Source organism: Terrapene carolina, unplaced genomic scaffold, assembly GCF_002925995.2.
Source record: "Terrapene carolina triunguis isolate 2854851 unplaced genomic scaffold, T_m_triunguis-2.0 Scaffold38, whole genome shotgun sequence".
In the NCBI taxonomy this organism is placed as follows: Eukaryota; Metazoa; Chordata; order Testudines; family Emydidae; genus Terrapene; species Terrapene triunguis.
Window position 1 is genome coordinate 13,611,964 of NW_020664389.1, and position 24,904 is coordinate 13,636,867.

Consider the following 24,904-nt stretch of genomic DNA (forward strand, 5'->3'; position numbering starts at 1 on the left):
AGAAGCGTTATCAGCACCAAAGTGTGTGCGCGGGGGGAGGGGTATAAACCATGGGAGGAGGCCTGGGGGAGTAATTTGGGGGAGGGCAGGCGGGAAAAGGAGTTAGGAAGGAGATGGAGGGGCGGTAGGGCAATGGGGGAAGGAAAGGGAGCTGGGGCGAGGGGGAATGAGGACGCGGGAGCTGGGGGAGGCGATCGGGACCAGCAGCGGGAGGCGGGCGCTGGGCGCCCAGCTGCGGGGGCTCAGGGGCCGCTCCCCCGCCCGGCCTGGAGGCGGAGCCGGGCCCGGCGGGGCGGGTCTCTGCGTCGGGGCCGCGCCCGCCTCCCGGCGGTCACCGGAGAAGCAGGAAGGACTCGCGGAGCCGGGTGCGGCGGGAGGCTCCGAGTCCGGCTCTCGCTGCCCGCGGCCTCTGCTCGCCGCCGCCATGGCCTCGCTCTTCAAGAAGAAGACGGTGGATGGTGAGCGGGAGCGGGGGGTGTCCCTGTCCGTCCGTCTGTCCGTCTCTCTCCGGGTCAGGGGCCTTGTTCCCGCGGGCCGCTTCCGGCGGAGCCTCCCTCCGCCCGCGGGCCCCTCCGTGTGTCTGTTCCCGCGGGGGGCTCGGTTGGGGGGTGCCCTGAGCGTGATCCCCCCCGCCACACACACACCCACACCCCGGCCGGCGGGCTGGGGCTGCCCCGGGCCGGGCTCACACGGACTCGGTCCCGGGTGTGTGTCTGAGCAGAACGGGGCCGGGCTGTGAGATCTGGGCTGGTCGGAAAATAAGGGAAAGGGAAAGGGAGGTGCAACTAGAGTGACTCGTCTATAACCTTGTGTGTGTGAGAGAGGGAGACACACGTACCCTCCCCACGTACTGGAAGCGTCAGGGACAGCTGATAAGTCAATTACACGAGGAAGGAAGTCTGTAATAAAAGTGGAACTTTTTTTGCTCAGTACAGCTTGGGGAATATGTTTGCACGGTCTCTAAGAACATGGGGTGACTCTTAAGGGTGGTGCCTCGAGATAATACAGTTAGGTCGAACCTAAAGAACCGGGGGCAGTAGTGATTGGTTGGTTTTTGGGACCAAATATATATTTTAGCTGTTCGAAGTGATACAAAAATATCTCTAACTTAAACAATCAGGAGAGCCATGGAAACAAGTTGCTCTGTTCTCTGAGAACACTTTTCTGTTTGTTTGGTGATGAGAACAGCAGATAAACATTGCCACAGATTCAAAGAGACTGGTGTCTAGCTGTGAGCTGTTGGTGTTCTGTAGTTATCAAATCACGGTTTACTATCTGTTGTTTGTATATATAGATTTAAAGTGTTAATCTGGCTATTTTGGGGGATAAGTTTTACCGACAAAGTATTAAATCCAACGCAGAAATAAGAACATCCTTTTAAATACACTACAAAAGGGCAGCTTAATTCCCCTCATAAGAACATTTTCTTGCATCATCATACGTTCTCCAGTAGGCAGGTGGGCTTAATTGGAGGAGAGTTGCTTGTCAGTTATCAGCAAGAGTTTTGAAACTGATTATGCAATACATTCACCTAGCAAACCATGTGGAGTCTCACTCTAAAACAGGTCACAAAAAGTGATGCTTTGTGTATCAGCCAGTTGTATTTCATCAAGCAAAGATTAGTATTTTCCATTTCTTGTCTGGAAGAGATTTTGGGCGCACAGCAGAGAGGAGTGCAGAAGTGAGTTTTGCCACCTTTTTGTTTGCTTTGATCATGAGGGCCAGTTCAGTCCCCTTGGGACAGTTGCCAGCCTAGGGTTTCAGGAATGGAAAGTGCCTCAAACATGTCTATGGAATGCACCATACATTGGGCATGAAGGTGATATGAGCAGGTCCTATAGAGTTGTCCCTTTATGCTACCTGGTGATCTCTATATACGTGGGGGAGTTTCCGCTGTTTAAAACCTTTTCGTCCCTTTTGTGCTTCTGGAGCTGGGCCAGGGATCTCACCCTTTGTTTTATTCCTCTGTGACAGTTTGCTGTTACAAGCTCTCATTTTCTATTGGATTCTTCTTCATTTGCAGAAACAAATGAAAGTGCCTCTAGTTACTGTTAATGCTAGTTACTATCGGTTGTCTATTGCTGTAGTTCTTTTAAAGTAGCTGAGAATCTTCTGTGGCAGAAGAAATATAAAGAAAATGAATCTGCTGACTTTTTCCCTGGCTTCTAACTTGTTTAAAATGCTAGAGCCTTTATTATATTTGGGTTCAGTTTCTACTCTGCAAGTTTTCTAACAAAAGGGAATATTGCCTGTAGAGTAAAACTGTCCAGGCTAATCTCATACATAAATATATTTGCATTACTATTTCTTCTCAGTGTTCTTAAACTCAACTATATATAGCATAGTTAAATTTTAAATCTCTTCACCTCCCTCCCCTCTCCCCCTCCCCCTGGCAAAGTCCTCTTTTTAAAGTCTTTTTGACAGAGCTCATGCTTGATGCTTGTCTCTTGAATTGCGCCCGTTGTTTCTCTGCTGGGCCAAAATACATTGTTTTTATTGGTCAGCCTTTATTTTAATATATTGGCTGTCTACTCAATGTCCATTGAAAAGTGTTTCTTGAAAATGTTACTTGTGGGGTCTTGGGAGCAGTAACATGACTAAAATGGCCCCTTTCACTATCACGTTTCTTTTCAGATAATTACTTCTTAGGCTTAAAACAATTCTCGAGCAGGAGTTTTTTGTGCAGTGTGTGTTCTTCTTAAGATTCCATTAAAATATTTTGTTGGAGCCTATTACTGCTGAAATAATTTCAGACTTAGATGGCTTGCAGTGTCTTTGCACATCTGGGAAGGAAGAATCTGAATTGCTATTCTTTTTTCCAGAAAGATTGATGTATGCTTTAAAATGAAGACTATGGCTGCAGTTTCTGCTTATTGTTCATGCTTTAGTCATCTGACAGTAATTGAGCCTGTCTAGATTGCATTTCACTTGTTACCCAAGTAAATGAGGAAAATAGCAGCATACTGAGACAAGTGTTAGTGTGCTTTTGTGGAATACAAAACCATGATGTAGACTTAATTATAGGAACATTATTTCCTGTTCAGACTGTTTTAAACATATTTTTTAAATAGAGGTTGCCCCGTCTTTACAATATAAACCTGAAAAGGGTTCCTGATTTCTCATCACAGCACAACTTTCAGTAACTTATTCATCTTTCTTTTTATGTTACATTTAAATGTTTGAGTATGAAACAACAAATTCTATGTTATTTATTACGGGGTTAAATCAGATGAAAAGTCATGTAAAGGAGCATTATTTCTGAATCTGTTTTTGAATCCAAACTTGTTTGCAAATCCAAACTTGTTTGCATGCCTTACAGTGCGAAAATCAGATAAGCATATAAATGTAATTCTTATAAAAATAGACTAGAAGAAGCCTTCTAACCACACCAAAAATCAACTGCTATTGGTAATTACATCATTCTAGTAATACACTATAGTATGTGAGGTATGCAAATTCAACTCTTGTGAATCTTGGTTCATATTCAAGCACTTTTTTTCTCTGTTAGGAAACCTAATAGGATTAAACTCCAGTACTTGCTGACTTTTTTACTCTTTAGAATTCTGCAAAATTAGAGCAATATGGGAGGCTGCTTTGAGTATGCAGCCTATACCCAGGAGAGCTATTTGTCCCTCCAACAGCAGAAAGGGAGTTCTGCTTTAGGAATAAATCCCTCTGTACATTTTAATATTCACTCTAAGGCCTACGCAGCCTAACAAATGAAGACAAATCTTTAATGGAAGCTGAAATGACTGGTTCTATATCATAAATTGAAATTTGCTTTTAATATATACACTTTATCAAGTAAATTCCGTAAGGCTTCTATGTAAACAATAGAATGAAGAAACTGTTCTCTTGCACCTACTGAAAGCAATTTGCATTATCCTGTCAGGAAGATAGTTAAGGTACTGTCTCTGCCCTCAGATGTCATTTTCTGTTGTTTGCAGGGGCAGTATACAAATGTCATCAATAGAGCATTGTTCATGTTTGTTTTATAAATGTCTTATATTAAGTGTGATGTTTTGTTATAATGTTGACCTTCGATTTCTGTATGCACATGCTAAAATTTCATGATCTGGACTTAGGGAGCTTGTACTGTATATGACGATAAAGTAATTCTATGACTAATCACATTTTGATAATCTGTTGGCAAATGGAATCATAGGACCCAATCTAGTGAGGCACTCATTGTGGAGTGCCTGCAACACCTTACAGGATTGGGCTTTTAATGATGAGTGGGGAAGATAGACAAATAGCATATTTAAGTCAAACTTTGAATGTGTAAAAATAGGCTTTTGTTTTGTTGTGTATGGTACACCTCTACCCCAATATAACATGACCCAATATAACACGGTAAAGCAGCGCTCCGGGTGGGCAGGGCTGCGCACTACGGTGGATCAAAGCAAGTTCGATATAATGTGGTTTCACCTATAATGCGGTAAGATTTTTTGGCTCCTGAGGACAGTGTTATATCGGGGTAGAGGTATACTTCACTACTGAAAGTGCCCATCCTTCTGGAAAGTGCTCGGGTACTGCGGTGAGAGGATGGTATAAAGATCTATATAGCTATTCAATACTACATTGGCACACCTATTGTTGATTAGGGGTAAAACATTCTAGTTTTTGTGGTAGTTGATGTGACAAAAGGGGCTTTTGTGGATGGATGTTAGTTTCTGATATTCTAAGGACATTGTTGACAGAGTATTGGAAAAGTAGTTTGTGTAGTTCAGTGCTAAATTTCTATACTTGCAGATATGAGGAGTGTTTACTAAATTTAACCTTTATCCCAAATTTCCTTATTTTTGTTTGTTAAAAAGTAACTCTATGATTGTAAAGATTCTTAAATTACTGATATGTACTCAAAATCGACTTCAATTTAAAGGTCGTCTAGTTTAAATACATTAAGAAAAAAAATCCTGACAAGGCAAGGGAAAGGAGCACTTCTCCATTTTCCTTTCATGTTACATTTAGATATGCAGAAGGGGATCTTAGGTGAAGCCCTAATGCTGAGTGCCTGTTGAGTCAGTTGACCAAGTCCTAGAAGGACTGTATGTCTCCCAAGTGTAAGTGTCATGGTAGTCAGAGAAACCCTAAGAGGTGCTTAATGGGCTTTCTCAAACCTCAACCCCCATGGGTGCCAAAGTTGCAGACACACTCACCTGTTAAATTCCTTTAAACTTTACTTTACAGGAAAATTTAGCATTAAAGCGACTGTCTTGACAGTTCAGGAAATTGAATTCCTTTCTCCTCAAAACAGATACAGAATGTGTATCTGTGCACTCCACCACTGTACATCAATCTTCCTATGCCCAGATCCCCTCCTAAGGGGTGAGACTAGTAAGAGGTAATTCAGTGACCAATCATTCCCAGTCCATCCCCAGCTTCTCTAAGGCTGCTTAACAAAGGTGTGGATAGACATATCCAGAACTAGCTTCTGGATTGTGAGACCACTAACTTTTCCCATAATGGATCAATGAACAGCTGGGAGCAAAGCTATATTTTTGGGCGTGCTCTTAAACCTTGTTCCTTTCCTGGCTGTCCTAATGGCTGGGGAAAATTTTAGCTAAATTTTAAGTTAACCTTTGGTAAAGGATGTGCCTACCACTTAAAGTACTGCTATATATTTGTTTAGGTTGGATTACTACCTTATAGAATTGCTCCTCTCAAAGAGGGTGTCAGGAATGGATAAAAGACTTGACCAGTTTTCAACCAATTCTGTGTCACATCTCTTGTGGCTTGACTTTTAGTTGAATAAGTGCAGCTATGTTGCATATGGGGAAGGGCAGGATTTTGGGGTGGTCTCTATGCACCTCAGTGAAGAAGGAGGTAAGCAGGGCCAGTGGATTCACATCAATGGAAGCTGCCTTCATTTCTCCCTGCTCTATAGAGAAGGTGCAACAGGAACCAATACTATTGCTCTGTTGAAGCAGCTCTGGAGCAGCTCCATGGTTATTCGGGGGGAGGGAGGATTCCTTCCCCCAACCCTATCATCCCAGACCTCATGGACCTCTCCACTGAATAGTTTGGCTACAGTGGCTAAGATAAGGAGGACTTGGCTCATATGCCTGTGAAATAGGAGTTACAGAGATATGCTTTTCTGCATGGGGAAATTGTTCTTGACACTTCCTGCATGATTAAGAGAGACATGTTTATGGAATATAGGAGTCTATTGTGCCAAATGCTTCTCTCAGTTACACTGGTACAAACTCCATTGAAGCCACTTAGGTTTCACTGGTATAAAAGGAGAACTTGGCCTGTAGTGTTGAAATTTAAGATAGTATTTCAGACATGTAAATTTATATTCTAACATCATTGCAGTAGGAGGCGCATGCTTTACTCTTATGATAAAAATCAAATTAATGAAGGGAACTGTTCTATCATCCAATAAATTGCAGATTTTCATTACATGTTTCAATACTGTTAAGCACTGGGCCTGAAGAATTATTTTACCAACTATAAATATTTCCTTTCCAGATGTAATAAAGGAACAGAATCGAGAGTTAAGAGGTACACAGAGGACTATAACCAGAGATCGAGCAGCCTTGGAGAGACAGGAAAAACAGCTGGTAAGTAGAACAGAGAATATTAATTTACCTTTTTAAAACACACAAGTAAGTGTTTGTTTGACATTTAAATAAATGGCAAGAGAATGTCTCATACCTAAATGACAGTCTTCAAAGTCTTTCTGACTTTCCCCACTATCTACATTAGTTAGCTTTTAGTGTTTCACCATTATACTTTAGGAGAAAGTTTTTGATTTCAAAAGGGCTAACTTTTAAAAATTAAGGAAATTAGTTAGGGAAGTGGATTGGACTGAAGAACTTGTGGATCTAAAGGCGGAGGAGGCCTGGTATTATTTCAAGTCAAAGTTACAGAAACTATCAGAAGCCTGCATCCCAAGAAAGGGGGAAAAATTCATAGGTAGGAGTTGTAGAACAAGCTGGATGAGCAAGCATCTCAGAGAGGTGATTAAGAAAAAGCAGAAAGCCTACAAGGAGTGGAAGATGGGAGGGATCAGCAAGGAAAACTACCTTATTGAGGTCAGAACATGTTGGGATAAAGTGAGAGAGGCCAAAAGCCATGTAGAGTTGGACCTTGCAAAGGGAATTAAAACCAATAGTAAAAGGTTCTATAGCCATATAAATAAGAAGAAAACTAAGACAGATGAAGCGTGACTACTAAACACTGAGAATGGAGTGGAGGTTAAGGATAATCTAGGCATGGCCCAATATCTAAACAAATACTTTGCCACAGTCTTTAATGAGGAGCTTAGGGATAATAGCAGGATGACAAATGGGAATGAGGATATGGAGGTAGATATTACCACATCTGAGGTAGAAGCCAAACTCTAACAGCTTAATGGGACTAAATCGGGGGCCCAGATAATCTTCATCCAAGAATATTAAAGGAACTGGCACATGAAATTACAAGCCTATTTGCAAGAATTTTTAATGAATCTGTAAACTCAAGGGTTGTACCGTATGACTGGAGAATTGCTAACATAGTTCCTATTTTTAAGAAAGAGGAAAAAAAGTGATCCGGGTAACTACAGGCCTGTTAGCTTGACATCTGTAGTATGCAAGGTCTTGGAAAAAAATTTGAAGGAGAAAGTTGCTAAGGACAGAGGTCAGTGGTAATTGGGACAAAATACAACATGGTTTTACAAAAGGTAGATCGTGCCAACTCAACCTGATCTTCTTTGAGAAGGTAACAGATTTTTTAGACAAAGGAAACACAGTGGATCTAATTTACCTCGATTTCAGTAAGGCATTTTATATGGTTCCACATGGGGAATTACTAGTTAAATTGGAAAAGATGGGGATCAATATGAAAATTAAAAGGTGGATAAGGAACTGGTTAAAGGGGAGACTACAATGGGTCATACTGAAAGGTGAATTGTCAGGCTGGAGGGAGGTTATTAGTGGAGTTCCTCAGGGATCGGTTTTGGGACCAATCTTATTTAATCTTTTTATTCCGAACCTTGGTACAAAAAGTGGGAGTGTGATAACACAAAGCTGGGAGGTATTGCCAATACAGAGAAGGACCGGGATATCATACAGGAAGATCTGGATGACCTTGTAAACTGGAGTAATAGTAATAGGATGAAATTTAATAGTGAAAAGTGCAAGGTCATGCATTTGGGGATTAATAAGATTTTTTTTATAAGCTGGGGACTCATCAGTTGGAAGTAACAGAGGAGGAGAAGGACCTTGGAGTACTGGTTGATCACAGGATGACAATGAGCCACCAATGTGATATGGCTGTGAAAAAAGCTAATGCGGTCTTGGGATGCATCAGGCGAGGTCTCACCAGTGCCTTGTATAACGATACTAACACCTCCTTATCTCTACTGGAAATACTTCATCTGGAATACTGTGTGTAGTTCTGGTCTCCCATGTTTAAGAAAGATGAATTCAAACTGGAACAGGTACAGAGAAGGGCTACTAGGATGATCCAAGTGTGGCGAAGTGAAGACTCACTGGCGTGGAACCAGTGGACAACCTCCTGCTGGTCATCTTGGGAATTAGCTCTTTCCAGCCTTCGGAGCACCCTCTGCCAGCAGGTGTCTCGCCTGCCTCAGGCCCTGTGTCCCTCCTGGACCCTTTTCCTCAGGGTTCTACCCCAGCAATACCCCCATACTCTGGGTCTCCCCTTCCAGGGGAACCCCCAACCCTCTACACCCACCTTGCCTCAGTGGCTACTGCCAGTCATCATCTAGCTCCCCGCTCACTGGGGCAGACTGCAGTCTGTAATGGCCACTCATCGTTGGCAAGGGGCTAGGACCAGCTGCCTCTGCCTATTCCCAGGCTGCACCTCTGTAGCCCCAGTACCTTCCTTAGGCCTGCAGCCTGGGGAGTTGCCAGGTTGGAGCTCCCCAGCTCCTTTGCTCTATTTCCCAGTACTGCTCCAGTTCAGGTACCTTCCTTTCAGGTAGCTAGTCCTTCTCCCTCCAGGACTGGAGAGAGACTCCTCCAGCTCCTGGCCCCCAGCCCTCTTATCAGGGCCAGCTGGGCCCTGATTGAGCTGGCCACAGCTGTGGCTGCTTTCCCAATCAGCCTAGCTTGCCTGCTTTTAACCCCTGTTCTCCAGGAGTGGGGCAATTGCCCCACTACACCAAGGAATGGAAAACCTGCCTTATGAAAGGAGACTCAAAGAGCTTGGCTTGTTTAGCTTAACCAAAAGAAGGCTATGGGGAGATATGATTGCTCTCTATAAATATATCAGAGGGATAAATACTAGGGAGGGAGAGGAATTATTTAAGCTCAGTACCAATGTGGACACAAGAACAAATGGATATAAACTGGCCATCAGGAAGTTTAGACTTGAAATTAGACAAAGGTTTCTAACCATCAGAGGAGTGAAGTTCTGGAACAGCCTTCCAAGGGGAGCAGTGGGGGAAAAAGACATATCGGGCTTCAAGACTAAGCTTGATAAGTTTATGGAGGGGATGATATGATGGGATAGCCTAATTTTGGCAATTAATAGATCTTTGGCTATTAGCGGTAAATATGCCCAATGGCCTGTGATGAGATGTTAGATGGCGTGGGATCTCAGTTACTACAGAGAATTCTTTCCTGGGTGTCTGGCTGGTGAGTCTTGCCCACATGCTCAGGGTTTAGTTGATCGCCATATTTGGGGTCGGGAAGAAATTTTCCTCCAGGGCACATTGGCAGAAGCCCTGGGGGTTTTTCACCTTCCTCTGCAGCGTGGGGTACGGGTCACTTACTGGAGGATTCTCTGCACCTTGAAGTCTTTAAACCATGATTTGAGGACTTCAATAGCTTAGACATAGGTTAGGGGTTTATTACAGGAGTGGGTGGGTGCAGGAGGTCAGACTAGACGATCATAATGGTCCCTTCTGACCTTAAAGTCTAAAGTCTAAGGCCTTGTCTACACTGCCACTTTACAGTGCTGCAACTTTCTCGCTCAGGGATGTGAAAAAACACACCCCTGAGCGCTGCAAGTTTCAGCGCTGTAAAGTGGCAGTGCAGACAATGCACCCGCGCTGGGAGCCCAGCTCTGGTAACTACTCCCTTCGTGGGAGTGGGTCTCCCAGCGCTGGTGCCACGACTACACAGCCAAGTTTAAAGCACTGCTGCGGCAGCGCTTTAATGTTGCTAGTGAAGACATACCCTTAGGCCAGGTCTACACTAACCCCCTAATTCGAACTAAGGTACGCAACTTCAGCTACGTGAATAACGTAGCTGAAGTTCGAAGTACCTTAGTTCGACTTACCTCGGTCCACACGCGGCAGGCAGGCTCCCCCGTCGACTCCGCGGTACTCCTCTCGTCTAGCTGGAGTACCGCAGTCGACGGCGAGCACTTCCTGGTTCGACTTATCACGTCCAGACAAGACGCGATAAGTCGAACCCAGAAGTTCGATCGCTCGCCGCCGAACTACCGGGTAAGTGTAGACCAGCCCTTAGTCTTCCTGACTCTCTAATAAATGCAGAGTCAGAAGCTGTGCTGTTTTTCATTATATAACCTGATTCTTTTTTGTCCAGTAGCGTTGGTAAATTTGGGCCAATGTTTCATAACCTGTTTTAAAATATTAAAACATCAATTGCCCTATGGATGAATTTGTCTTGCAAAGTTCTTTGGCAGCAAGTGAATATACTGTTGACTCAGTAGCCCAGTATTAGTGCTTTGCATTACAATGTGAGTTGTTGGGAATTCTATCCCAGACATGACTCTTCCATTATAGATAGCGAGGGCCATGAGCTTTGGAGGCAATGCTCTCAGTTCTTAGGTTAGAAAGCAGTCAGAAGCATGACTATAAGTCATTGAAGCTCATTTAAATGAACATCAGTGGTGAGGGTTTGAGGGGGAATATTAGGGCTTATCTTCAGTAGGACATCTCATCATCCCAAAACACAACATGACTTAACAACTGTAGACAAAGACAAGTCTAACATTGTCACCTGGATGTAGTTATTCCTATGGTCTTCGTAGAATTTCCCTACATCTAGCTGACTTTATTAAACATAACTGTGATAACTCACTCATTGAACGCTTGATTGTGAGAACATGTCCTTTAGTTTTATGTCCCCTCATACCTATACTGGTGGAGATATATGTCAAATTACATCCCTTGATAGATGACACACAAACTGTGTGGAAAAACTCAGTAACAGTCCACTCCCTGGTTTAGTGGTTAATAAGACATAGCCTCGTATGGTGGCAGGTGTTGTGAATATCAGTTTGAGCATGAGAAAAATTAGAGCGCCTCAAAGATGACTATTCTTGGAAGTTTTATCCTTTGCTAGGGATTTAAGATATGTCTAATAGATTGTGTAGGTGGTTAAGCTACCGTTATTTCTTTTAGTGCCTTGATTTCCGTAAAGAAATTCACCTTGAAGCTTTGAATACACTCGTGTCAGTAACTTGCTCCAGAAATATATTATTGTGTATTTTTTTCCTCTTGTGAAGGAAGAGGTGAAGAGAACAAGTCATTGAAAGACTCAATCTTCTATTGTTACCCTTGCTGCTCAGACTCTAAGGAATCTGAATTTTCAAAGCCTGGTACGCTTGTCATTTGAAAAGAGCAGGAAATTGTCAATGAATCAGAACATTGTCCTGTAACAATGGTCTTTTGCTGCTACTTAAAAAGAGAGGCAAAGCAAATATTTTTTTTTAAAGTAGATGTTGCTCTGTGATAGAATTGTTACAATTATTTACTATTTTTATATTTGTCTTTACTTGGACAATGTGGACTGTTTTGATGTCTGATCAGTATTGTATCCTGCTTACTATACTGTTGACTTGCTGAATTTTGAGTAGTAGTAACATGTGACTGGCTGCAATCAACTGGCTTAAAATTTCTTCATAAATACAAGAACTGTGGGTTAATCTTTTACTTTCAGAATTAGTGTTAATTATGAATACATCAGCCATATAGCAACTTGATTCCCTGGCACAGATTCAGTTTATAATTAATAGTTTAGTAATACTTGGCATTTACAGTATATAATGTTTCATCTTGAAAGTGTGCTTTTCATACCGTAATGAGATATATGGACTACAAGAACTACTGTATTTAACTGGGAAAACTAGCGCTTCCTAACATTTGCTATTATCACACTTGGAAATCTGTGTCCAAAATATGCATTCCCATGTCACTCTTATCTTAAACACCTAATATTGGTGCTGTATTTCAAAAGCATGATAGTTTCAGACACATTTTGAGCACCCTGTAAAGTGCCCTCATCTCTTATATATAGGCTACAAAAACAGGATTACCATTCCATTTCATGCCCACAATACTTTTCTATTGATCTCATGTATGTCACTTGCACACCTGTATTTTTTCTGATAAAATTGCATCTCTTACCAAATCTCTCATGAAATTTAGTTTTGTCAAAAGAAAAAAGAAAAGTGTGTGGGGGGGTGTATGAAGTAATTTCTGCCAACCTAATGTACCAGTCTCAAAATATTATCTTCCTACAACAGTTCAGTATTTATAGTTATTTCTTACACATGAGGTATCTCCTATGGTCGCAGGATGTTGTCTCTACCCTAGTGGTAAAACCAAAGCAATTAGTCAGTTAACATTTGCTTTTGGAACATCTCCGGCAGCTTTGTATCTCTCTTGCTGTTGGTTCCTCTGTGTCTATATGCTGTAGTCTGGTGGCCACTATTTACTATCACAGAGCAATTGGCTATGCTTCATAGCAGCCTCCTAGACATCTGTTACATTCAGGGGAGGGTAAAGCACCTCTCTTTTTCTGGCAGGTGCTTTCCCACCAACAGCTGTCGTGCTGTTATTGCACATCGTTTTACTTATTGCTTATTCCCCGAGAAAAGGTTGTGTCACAATTGTGACACATGAATTGTATATGTTCAGTCAGTAACATTATGGCAAATTGGAGATGAGCCCTATTTTTTTCTCTTCAATAAAATGCTTGGTATGAGGATTTTATATAGTGATCAAATTGATCATCATGTTCTGTGAAGAGCTCTTAAGTCAGGGGTGCAAAACTTTCCTTGCCTCCATTAGATTAGTCTTGTATTCCCTCCCCATATTGGTTATTGAGTTATCTGGGCATAGGCTTTGCCTAGACTAGGACTTAGGGTGTGATGTTAGTTTGTGGCACTGTAGACAAGGCACACTGCATTTATTATGTGCTAAGATTGAGTTAAATCCTGAGGGGTGGGGGAAAGTTTGGACTTCAACTGTTTCACAGGTTACTTCATGCAATCTGCCCTCCAAGAAAATAAAACTCCATAATCTTTAAGGAGAGGTGCTAAAGGGTAATGTTTTTCTGGGACCTACAACCTGTCCAAGTATGCTCTGTTGCTTATGTGGCCACTAGGTTGCAGCAGGTGAATGCAAGAGGAGGGTCTAAGGGTATGTCTACACTGAAATTAAACACGTGCAGCTGACCTGTGTCAGCTGGCTCAGGCTCAGAAAACAGGGCTGTTTGATTACGGTGTAGATGTTGGGGCTCAGGCTGGAGCCTGGGCTCTGGGATCCTCTCCCCTTGCAGGGTCCCAGAGCTCTGGCTCCAGCCTGAACATCTACGGTAACTCCTCACTGAACGTTGTAGTTATGTTCCTGAAAAATGCAACTTTAAGTGAAACGATGTTAAGCGAATCCAATTTCCCCATAAGAATGAATGTAAATGGGGGGGGTTAGGTTCCAGGGTAATTTTTTTTTTGCCATACAGTACAATACTATAGTTGGGAGGTGCCCCTGCCTTACCCCACACAGGCACAGCCCACTGGCACTGGAGACAATGAGGCAGGCAAGGAGGCTGAAGGTGCTGTAGGCTAGGAGAAGCACCTTGCGCAGCAGCAGTGGTAGCTTCCTCTACTCTGCAAGCACCAGAGGCGGGGAGCTCAACCCTCGGCCCGCCCACACCACCCCTTCCCCCAAGCCTCCACCCTTAACCCGCCTCTTCTCCCCCCTCTTCCCCCTTTACTCCACATGCTGCGTCCTTGCTCCTCCCCCCTCCCTCCCCTGCCTCCTGCCTGTGGCAATCAGCTGGCTTGTGGCGTTCAGGAGGCAGGGGAGGGAGGGGAACATAGGTGCTGACTCCATGGGTGCTCCGGGGCTGGAGCACCCACGGAAAAAAATCAGTGGGTGCTCAGCATCCACCAGCAGCTCCCCGCCCCGCCCCCCCCATTCCAGCTTACCTCCTCCGTGAGTGCACCGCCGCATGCTGCTTCTCCCCCCTCCCTCCCAGTGCTTGCACCGCGAAACAGCTGACTTGCAGGGTAGGGCAGGAGGAGGGGGAACGCGGTGCGCTGGGGGAAGAGGCGGGGCCGGGGTGGGGATTTGGGGAAGGGAGGGGGCAGGGTTAGGGCAGGGACCTCGGGGGGGGGGGAGGGGCGGGCACCCACCGGCGCCGGAGAAAGTTGGCGCCTATGGAGGCGAAGCCTGCGCACTGAGTCCTCGCTCCTCCCCCGTCCCTCCTGAACGTCGCAAGCCAGCTGATTGCTGTGAGCAGGAGGGGGGGGGGAGGAGGAGGAGGAAGGCGCTGATCCGTGGGGTCTGCCGGTGGGCAGAAGGCATTGGAGGGGGCGTAGGGGAGCTGATGGGGGGGGCTGCCAGCAGTTCACAAAGCAGGCAGCCAAATGATATAGCTAAGCATTGCACAACTTTAAATGGAGCATGTTCTGTAATTGAGCAGGGATGGAAGATCGAAACAACGTTAAGCAAGAGGACGTTAAGTGGGGAGTTACTGTACAATGCAGTTAAACAAGCCTGCAGTTCTACACAACAATGAAACAGCTCCACAGCCTGAGCTCTGTGAGCCCAAGTTGGCTTCATGGGCCAGCCGTGGGTTCCTCTTTGCTGTGTAGATATACCCTAAAAGACCAAGGAGGAGATGAGTTGGCAGTGGCACTGGTCGCGGTTAGTTCTTAACATGTATATTTATCAGCCTGTAAACTAAAGGATCTCTCATAAAAGTACACTTTAACTCTCTGTATATGACACCATGTCAGAATGCACAAGTAATATCTACCTCTATGTAAAAAATGGTATGTCAGAAGTGCACATTCCCACAGTATAACGTGAGTTATTCTTTTAGTGATAGAGTATTGTCATCTATTAACCTTTTTTCTTACTATAGACTTCTGCTAGAAAGGGAAATAGTCTTGCATCATTTGTCAATTCCTTCATTCTCAAAGAAGAGGTTTGTGAACGTGTGGTTAATTTATCCAATCTAGCATTTATTAAAAAGTGTTTAGTTGTATAACTTTACAGAATTCTTGTTCACTTAATGTGAATCTAAAAACTACTTTCCTTTCTAAAAATAGGAACTGGAAATAAAGAAAATGGCAAAGACTGGTAACAAAGAAGCCTGCAAGGTTCTAGCAAAACAGCTGGTGCAACTGCGAAAACAGAAAACTCGAACCTATGCTGTTAGTTCAAAAGTCACCTCCATGTCAACTCAGACGAAAGTGATGAATTCCCAGATGAAGATGGCAGGAGCTATGTCAACCACAGCAAAAGTGAGCAGTTAAATGGAATTCATGTTCCTGGCCACTGTCGTACTGAAACTCAAATACAATAGGTAGCTTGCAAAAGTCTTGACCAGTTCAATGTTACCTTGTAAAAATTAGCTGGAGATAAACGTATTGTGTAATACTACATCTAGCAGTGAGACGTTTACAGGGTAAATATTAATTCTTGTTTTGAAAAACACTAAATTAGCCATTCATATCTTGCTGGTCGATATCTGCTATTTAAACTAGCAGGCTCTCACACAGTCGACTTATAATATCTTTGTCATAGCCCAGAAAGCTGTTCAGTGTTAGTGTCTGGGTAATAATTAAAATGGATCCAGTAAGTCTTGATACAGAGGGTAATTACAGTAGACTAACAAACAAATAGCTTTTCATTATGCAATGTCTCGCCTGTAAATTTTGTCTGTCATGTAACTGCTTCTAGTGGATAAAGCCAAAGTAGGGTAGACTGATTCTAGAAATCAAGGCAGTACGTCACCCAGCTTTATGACTTGTGTGAAAATGAGGCATTACTTTCTGGCTGACACTTCTAAATGGCTTAGTGATCTAGAATTCTCCTTCATCTTCACCCTCTGCACACCAAGGAAATTGTGTTAAATTGTTTTGCTTCTTGTCTCATAAAACTAATGCACTGTAATTTGATTTGATGCAGGAAGTAGCTGCTAGGAAGACTTTGCTCTTAAAGGGCCACTATGAACAATGTTTTTTTTATAAAAAATAAAGTTTAAAAAAAACAACAGTTCAACCATCTAAAGCTGTGGCTGTGCAGTAGGCCTTTTTTCCTCCAAGAGATAGTACAGCTGACTCCTTGATCAAGTTAAACAAGACAGTTTATGCTAGCATGCACCTTCTTTCTCTCCTGTGCCCTCCTTGCCCATCATTCATACAACAGCTTCACATATGTGAGGAAGTTAATCTTGCTTTTTAGAACTATCACATCGCTCTCTAGCTGAGTGGTGTTCTCTCTGGGCTGTTATCCTTGGAATGTTTTAGATTAAACTTCTTAAAGCAAACATAGTGGTATAATCACAGTGGTGGAACAAAATCAGTAGAAATGTCAATAAATACAGATCTTAACAGATTTGAAAAAAAAATGAAGCAGGTTCGTCAGTGGGCTATGAAACATTATGGGTATTGAAGGAGAATTAACCATTAGATGGCTAAAATAACTTAACTTTTTTTCAGTTAATGCAGTAAAAAATACAGAACTAAAAACACTGACTTAATTTTGGAGCCATAGTGTTTTCTAACCCATACCAAGATCTACAGGCATACAACATTCCATTAAAATCGTATGCAACTCACTGTCTAGCTGCCTCAACAAATGAGATGAGTAAGCAATTTCCAATATCTTGTCCATAAATTTATCTGTAAATAGGACACTGGATTTTACTGTCTATAAAACTAAAGCACACCCTTCTCCGATTGGAGAATATTTTCCCCTCAGAAAAAATGTATCTATATCCACTGACAACCCTTGAATTGGAAAAGGAGAACAAAAAGCTTTGTTTTCTCAAGTTAAACAAAATTAGAAATGAAGGCAGACATGTTTCCCTTAAAGACTTCAGTTTTAAGTTTCTAACATATCACTGATATCAATTATTAATGTATCCTTTTAAACTAGTTTTCCATTTGTTCCTAAAGTGTATGTAGCACTTCCTACGAAGAGGCTACTTCCTTTATTTTTTGCACATACAGGGTATCACAATTTAGTGTTTGACATGGAAGCTGCTTTGTGGTGACAAAATACCATAGCTTTATATTAATGAATCAAAAAGGAAGTAGTATTGAATGAATGCGTTTTTTACACACCTGTGGTAATCAGTGCCATGGAGTTTGGTAAAATATTATGTTGTGTAAGGTTTAGTAGTGTGTGGCAGAGGTTTTCTAAGTGATACCAAGTATTCAACCTGTACTATTAACCTTTGAACACCCTGGCATTTGCCATTAGGAGAAACTTCATACTTGCTACTACATTATCCTATATGGAGAAACATCATAATGACTTCATGCCCTCTTCCTAGTGGTGGTTGATGAGTGTTCTTAACTTGCTTTAAACATTATTGCCATTTCCATCTGTCTGATAACAATTAGTTGCCTAATTATGGAACTTTTCTCCTCTTCCCCTATGCTCGTCCTGCAAGCCAGAAAAGTGACCTTAAATTAAGAAAAAAGTCTAGCTTGTTGTTTATACTGCACTAGTCACAGTAGTAGATTTTATTAATTACTAGACAAGGGACCAATTGACGATTCCATATGCACCCAAAGCTCCCACTAAAGTTGGAGTCTAGATGTGCAAAGCATGCAGAACCTGGCCCCAGGTTTGTTAGACTAGAAATCACTTAACTTTGCCTAGCATGGTCTGTGTACTGCACAATTTTGTGCAATTTTATGATTAATATTCTCTAATATTGTTAGACAATGCAATCTGTTAACAAGAAGATGGACCCTCAAAAGACATTACAAACTATGCAGAATTTCCAGAAGGAAAACATGAAGATGGAAATGACTGAGGAAATGAGTAAGTTATGCGTTCTAGTAAATAATTTCAGCAAGCATTGACACTATCAGTCAACTAAACAGGGTAGGCACACCTTAATCACACTTCTGCGTATTACTAACAACACATGAGCTTACTATCAGTAAGCAATGATTAAAGGGAAAAATATTTCACTTTCTGCATGGTTACTTTGGGTATTTGACAGTACTGTGTGTATAGTTGTATGAAAGACCTGTAAAAATGAGAACAGAAAAATTGAAAGAGGCACTGAGAGAGAGAGTTGTAGAACTAGTGTAATACCTAATACTACTACTACTTGAATTGACTAAACCGAGGGAATATCCTTTTAACCTAACAATTAGAAATTCAGATCCTGGGGAATAACTAGAGATGGCATACTGTTTTTCACGGATAGTAGAAACTTCACGTCAGCAAGTGCCATGGGGAGTTTCTGCTCTTGTGCAAGGAAAGAGAAGCAATAGCACAAGCTCTTCTGCTTTTTGAGAAGGGACAAAAGACTAGAGTGCAACAGTAATATGTAGTTAACAAATATATTTGCTCTTGTTTACAAAGAAGATGATATACTGAGTATGGGAATTCTAGAAATGAAGAAGAATTTAGTGTTGGCATACAGCTAAGCAACTCCGCCGTCTAGTCTGGAGTTATGACTGAGCTTTAGGATTAAATTTTAAAGTTTTGGGCTTGCCTGTAGATGTTTGTGTGTACACTGATCTGCAAATGAGAATAGTTGAAGGCCTCTCACTTGTAGCAGTCAGGGTTATGTAGAACTTGTAAAGTGTTTTGGGTGGAAGGGCAGGAGTCCTTAGAACTGTCCTTCCAGCAACTGACTTCTACATATAAAACAATAATGGACAAAATAGTGGTACAAAGCAGTCAAGCACAGCCTGGAACCCCATCCGCCCACTGACACTGGGTACGAGGAGCCACCCTTTTCTCTGTATTACCACAAGGGCTTATTAACTTGTTTGTAATTGTAAGTGTCAGTGATGCCACACTAGTCTTGCTACTGGCTACTATTAACACAGAATTCTTCTCATCCTAAAATCTGCCACTGCTTTGCCTCTGCTGGGGGAAATGTGCAGAATTTTAAAAATTACACTATGGTGCTAGGCATCGATGCACCAACCCCTTAGTTCAGTGGTTCCCAAACTTTAACAGCCCGCGAACCCCTTTCACTAAATTGTGAAATCTCGTGAACCCCCTCCTAAAAATGAATATTTTCAGGGATTTAAGTTTAAATTTCCTCAGTGTGATGGATGCCCCAACTGCCGGGCCCGGAATCTATGAACCTCTGAAAAATATTTTTAATTGAAACTTTTTTTAACGAACATAGAAAAAGCAGAAACCAAAAATGTTTCGTAAAATGTTTTTTTGGCTTTTGTTTAAAAAAAAATGGTTTCGAATAAAAATAAATTCATTTTTGGTTTTCAAAAATCAGAAAATGTTTCATGAAAACAGTTTTTGAAAATGGACCATTTTTCCGTTTCAGTTTTTTGTAAATTTTTCTTGGGGAATTTTGAAAAATGTGAAAAAAATTCAAAATTGTCTGTGAAAAATGCTTGGTATTTTTCACCCACCTCTAGTTTAGGGTGAGGTTGTGGCTGGTGGTAACAAGGAGGGCTGTGGTTCTGGCTTTAGATGAGATTTGGCAAATTCCTGGAGCTCGGGCTGGGGTTCGGGCTGCCGGCTCCCCTGCTGACGGGGGCAGGGCTCGGGCTGCCAGCCCCTACTGCCCGGCCCCGCTCTCCCTGGGGCTCGGGCTGCCAGCCCCGCACAGAGCGCTGGGGTTCAGGCTGCCGGCTCCCCTGCTGACGGGGGCAGGGCTCGGGCTGCTGGCCCCAATTGCCCGGCCCCGCTCTCCCTGGGGCTCAGGCTGCCAGCCCTGCACGGAGCGCTGTGGTTCGGGCTGCCGGCTCCCCCGCTGACCGCCGGGACTCGGGCTGCCTGCCCCAACTGCCCGGCCCCGCTCTCCCTGGGGCTGGGGCTGCCGGCTCCCCCGCTGACAGGGGAGGGCTGGGGCTGCCGACTCAAACTGCCTGCTCTCCCCAAGGCTCGGGCTGCTGGCCCCCCCGCTGACAGGGGAGGGGCTCGGGCTGCCGGCTCAAACTGCCCGGCCCCGCTCTCCCTGGGGCTGGGGCTGCCGGCTCCCCCGCTGACAGGGGAGGGCTGGGGCTGCCGACTCAAACTGCCTGCTCTCCCCAAGGCTCGGGCTGCCGGCCCCCCCGCTGACAGGGGAGGGCTCGGGCTCGGGCTGCCGGCTCAAACTACCCGGCCCCGCTCTCCCTGGGGCTCGGGCTGTCTGCCCTGCAACTGGGTCCCAGCAGAGTCCTCTGGCCGCCATTAATGAATTTTTTCTTTTGAACCCCCTGAAACGTTCTGCGAACCCCACTTTGGGAACCACTGCCTTAGTTGGATTTCTGCAATTTTGGGGAGCGGGGAGAGAAACGAGGATGTGGAGAGTTTTTTTTAATTGGTTTGCTTTTTAAATCTAAAAATTCTGAAACTAAATGCTTTCTGAAAAATAGTGAAATCAAACCTCTGTGTAAAGTGCTGGCACATTAATGCCTAGTGCAATTGTTAGCACTACTTCAGGGGCAAGATTTTAAAGTGCAGAGGTAGGCAGAGCACTCCTGGGTTGCCAGCATGTGGTGCTAGATGATGCAGTGCTGTTCTGCAAATGCACACAGTGTACATTCCTTTCTCTTGCCGTCTCACTTAGTGATACTACTGCTGCATGCTAGGATTGTAGAAGAACAGTGGTTTTTAGTTATTCTCCCACTTATTCTGTGAACACTAATCTTTCTGTACTAATGCAGCGCTGGTTTTTATTTTCCTTCCTAGTTAATGATACCTTGGATGATATCTTTGAGGGCTCTGATGAAGAAGAAGAAAGCCAGGATATCGTGAACCAAGTGCTTGATGAAATTGGAATTGAAATCTCAGGAAAGGTATGGAGAAATGTTCTTTAGGGTAGGGTCAAAAACCTTCCTTTATTTTTATTTTTTTAAATATGTCATCCTAACAGCTTTCATTTTGTAGTTCTGTGCTAGAAGTCAAATTGTCACAGTGCGTATTGTTTTTACTAAGTGAAGTTTGTGTGTTCCTTTAATAGATGGCCAAAGCACCATCTGCTGCCAGAGGCTTACCATCTGCATCAGCATCAAAAACTACCACCATTTCAGATGAAGAGATTGAACGGCAGCTCAAAGCTTTGGGAGTAGATTAGCCTGATGACAATATACAGCCTGCCTTCTAACAATTATTCAACTACAGACAGATGTAAAATGTGCACATTTTCAATACAACTAATGTACTTTGGTTTAAAAGGAGAACTGAAGGCTTCAGAAATAAGCTGATTCACACCAAAAAAGGCTTATTTCTTGCCAGAGAACCATTATCAGTGGCACTGAATTCCTAAAATTGTTTGAAAAACTGCTTTATCAGATGACATGAATAGATAACTTGCATGTGGGATTCTTTTGAACACCAGATTGCGATCTAGGGTAAAGGGTACATCCATTTACACCAGGTCTGAATTTGAGTTGTGTTGCATTCAAGATTTATCCCCACACCTTAGTTGCTTGAGCAGCACTGGCTTTTTTTTAATTTACAAAATGTCGGCTGGCAAGCAGACTTGGAACAATAACAATTATAATACAAGATCTTCATCAGTTTAGCTTTTTTGAAATTGTCATCCTATGATTGTTGACATTATTTCTCTGGATAATATTTGGAGTGTTTATAAAATCACTACACATGGAAAGTTCTTAGAATATTTTATGATCTTGTCTTTACAATTGCTTTCAGTTTGAAAAGGGATAACCTTTTTCTTTTGGTGAGAGAGAACCTTGACACTAGTAAGTGTAGGCAATTATAGCTTTGTTTTTCCGGTGTCTTTAGTAAAACTGAGTTGATTCATTCTTAGATAATTGTACTACTTACTGAAGGGTATGGGTGCAATCCAGCTCTTATTGACTTCAGTGGAAGAGGCTTGAACTAAATATTTTTAGTGAATATTTTGCATGAAAGGCACTGAATAAACTGTATTGTACTGTAACATAGCTAACTTCAACAGAATTGTTGTGCCTTTGTGTATATAAAACCTTGCTTATACCCTCCTGATTTTTCAAAATTGTATTAATCGTTAAAGGGTAAAGTAACTACTGTTAAGGCAGTTATTGCCAGGTACAAAATATTCTGAAAAGTCCCATCTAAACTTGATAGCAGTCCATGCTGAAGTTCATATATAAAGTACTTCAGCACTTGGAAAAGGAATCTTGCCTGAAATTTCATGTGTATATATTTTACAGTACTTATCCCCTAATAACAACTATTTAAAGATACAGTATTGTTTACAAAGGTACATGTGATTGCATATTGGCAGGTGAAATCTAAATCTTATCAGAATGACTTGGCTGCCTTATGCCTATGATTACTCCTTTTAGGTTAAAAAAAATGCTGGGTATTACATTGTACAATAGAAGGTATGGTTAGACAAGTGATTTGGATAACAGTATAATAGGAACAGGCTCAGATCCGAAGGTTTTCCACAGTCTCTGATCTGTATCATCATCAGGTCCATAGAATAGCAGTGGCTTTAAGGGGAAGCCATTTAATCAAAGAGTGCTTAGTCTCTAAGTGGGGAAGCAAGTCCTGAGTGGGATTGCTATTATCACATCTGCCAATGCAGGACTGAGCAGGGAAATAAGTTATAATCATCAGTTTGTGAGCCCAGGTCTAGGTTTTGGTGTAGAAATACAGAATGCTGTTTTCACTAGAAAACATGGGGCCAAACCATGCATTTGGAATGTGCAAGTGTACATAATACACACATACACTCCTGACACTTGGGGTGAATTTTCTTTTACAATTTATTTTGTAAAAATCTAATAAAAGCTTTTATTCCCACAATGGCTGTCCTGATGGTGGGGTCTTGCATGTAAGTTATCTAATAGTGGACTTCATAATCTTTTGTGATGTTATCACTTAGTAGAGATATTAGTTGTGAATTCCATCAGTTTTTTTATTTTTATTTTTTTAAAATTTGATTGTTACTGTTGCTGGTGGGGGTGGGGAGGCTTCTGCACACACTGAACCTTAGCACTAGCTTGTTGGGTTAGGTTGACCAGATGTCCTGTTTTTATAGGGACAGTCCAGGTTTTTGGGACTTTCTTATATAGGCGCCTATAACCCCTCCACTCCCGTCCCGTTTTTTCACAGTTGCTCTCTGGTCACCCTAGTAGGGCTACAAAAAAAAAAAAAAGTAGCTGAAAACTGCTGACCCTACTCTAGTCCCACTCCCCTCTTCACTGTTTCACCTTCCCCCTCCCACAACCCAGCCCTGCCCAATTTATTTTTGCTGCAATCAGAGCAAAGATTATGGCTGTAAGTATTAGAAACTGTGCACTTAAATACAATTGAAACAGCAGTGAAAATGGTCATTTGGCAAAACAAAAACCAGTATTCCTTGCTTTGGGCTTGATATTGCTATGTGCCCCATATTTCATCGACCATTTGTCTACAATGCGCCTTCACTATTTAAAACAATCTCTCAAATTGTTTAATTCAAAGCTCAGTTGCTTTTATCATTAGTCAGACAAAGTGGGTGAGGTAATATCTTTTATTGGTAGTGACACCCTATTACAGCTTAGTGGAGAACTTCTGTCCCACCACAAAGTTTAATATAAACTGTTAAAAGGCATCACCTTAGCCTTACGAAGGGAAATATTAGGAGCCAAGAATACGTATGACCTGTAAGGGGGGGAGGGAAGGGTAAGATACAGCCTGCATAAGTCAAATGCATATGGCTACCTTAAGACTGCAGCTGCTTGTCCCCCAGGTTTAAAGGATCAGGTATCAGAAGAGCATTCTCAGAAGGATGCCTGGAAGAGGGTGAAACCAGACGAGTGATCAGTAGCTTCTAGAGATCGGGTTGAACTCCCCACCTTCCTGAGGGTCAGGGATCTAGGTGTAGGACATCTTAAGGCTGTCAATCTGGTGGTCTGAAGTGTGCCCTATTGTGTTAATGTTTCTGTAACCCAGATGTTTTTGGACAAGCTGCTTGCTGTAGTTAACCGTTCACTATTCCGTTATGTGAAAATGGCACAGTGCCTGGTTTCATTTGTTTTGCCATGCTTTTGAAAGTGTCCTTTACCCATAATCACTCTTGGAGGACAAGAGCATCGGGGTAATGACTGCTGACGCATTTACTGTAGCATACAAAAAAGATTAGTTGCTCCACTCTGTTGCCACCTAAAGTAAAATCAAAATACTATCACAACCAAACAAATGTGGACCGTTACATTTGGTATTACAGGTTATTTGAACAATGCTTTATTTTTGGCAAAGAGTAGGGTTACAGTTTTTCATAATAACCCTTTTTAAACAGGCAAATAATTTAGAAAATAAATAAAATCTAAAACTATACCATATTGCAAGTTTGACTACATATGCATAATACACCACAAGAAACTTCAAACAAAGAAACAAAAAGTAACCAAGGAATAAAATTACAAGTCATCACCTTCATTTCTCTACTCTTTCCAATGTTTTTTTTTTTTTTTTTTTAAAATTATTTTTTTTTTTTTATTTAAACTTGCTTTGGTTGGGGGTGAAGACTGAGGCTTAATCCCAGAAAGTGCACTCTTGCTTTGTAAAGTAGTGACTGATCTGTGTTTGTGTTGCGACAGTCTGGGGGTTAGAATAGTTCAAATCCTGTATAAAACATGCATTAGCAAGGGGGAGAGGGATATTCTCCCCCCGCCCCCCCTTAGTTTTAATTTAGAATTCTCTCCTAAGGAGAAAAATAAAAGCAATAATGCAGTTCATTCATAACAATATATTTTCTTAATACAGGAGACTATATTCCTTAGTTTAACATGCCTAGGGCCCCTTCTTGGCTGTGCTTAT

The 24,904-nt window shown here is 42.3% G+C and overlaps 1 protein-coding gene across 1 annotated transcript; it reads left to right on the forward strand.

The window, feature by feature from the left end:
• Window positions 1-341: 341 nt before the first annotated feature.
• On the forward strand, window positions 342-22,915 carry CHMP2B (charged multivesicular body protein 2B). Its single transcript, XM_024209260.2, has 6 exons — window positions 342-458; window positions 6,475-6,566; window positions 15,265-15,459; window positions 17,893-17,995; window positions 20,837-20,943; window positions 21,108-22,915. Exons 1-6 carry the CDS (start codon window positions 425-427, stop codon window positions 21,219-21,221), a joined length of 645 nt encoding a protein of 214 aa, XP_024065028.1. The 5' UTR covers window positions 342-424; the 3' UTR covers window positions 21,222-22,915.
• The last annotated feature ends 1,989 nt before the right edge of the window (window positions 22,916-24,904 follow it).

Excerpts from the sequence above, each read along its gene's own strand:
- CHMP2B (XM_024209260.2), top strand. The coding sequence starts at position 425 with ATGGCCTCGCTCTTCAAGAAGAAGACGGTGGATG. Across the intron at positions 6,567-15,264 it reads AGAGACAGGAAAAACAGCTG|GAACTGGAAATAAAGAAAAT; the intron begins GTAAGTAGAACA and ends TTCTAAAAATAG. Across the intron at positions 20,944-21,107 it reads GAATTGAAATCTCAGGAAAG|ATGGCCAAAGCACCATCTGC; the intron begins GTATGGAGAAAT and ends TTCCTTTAATAG.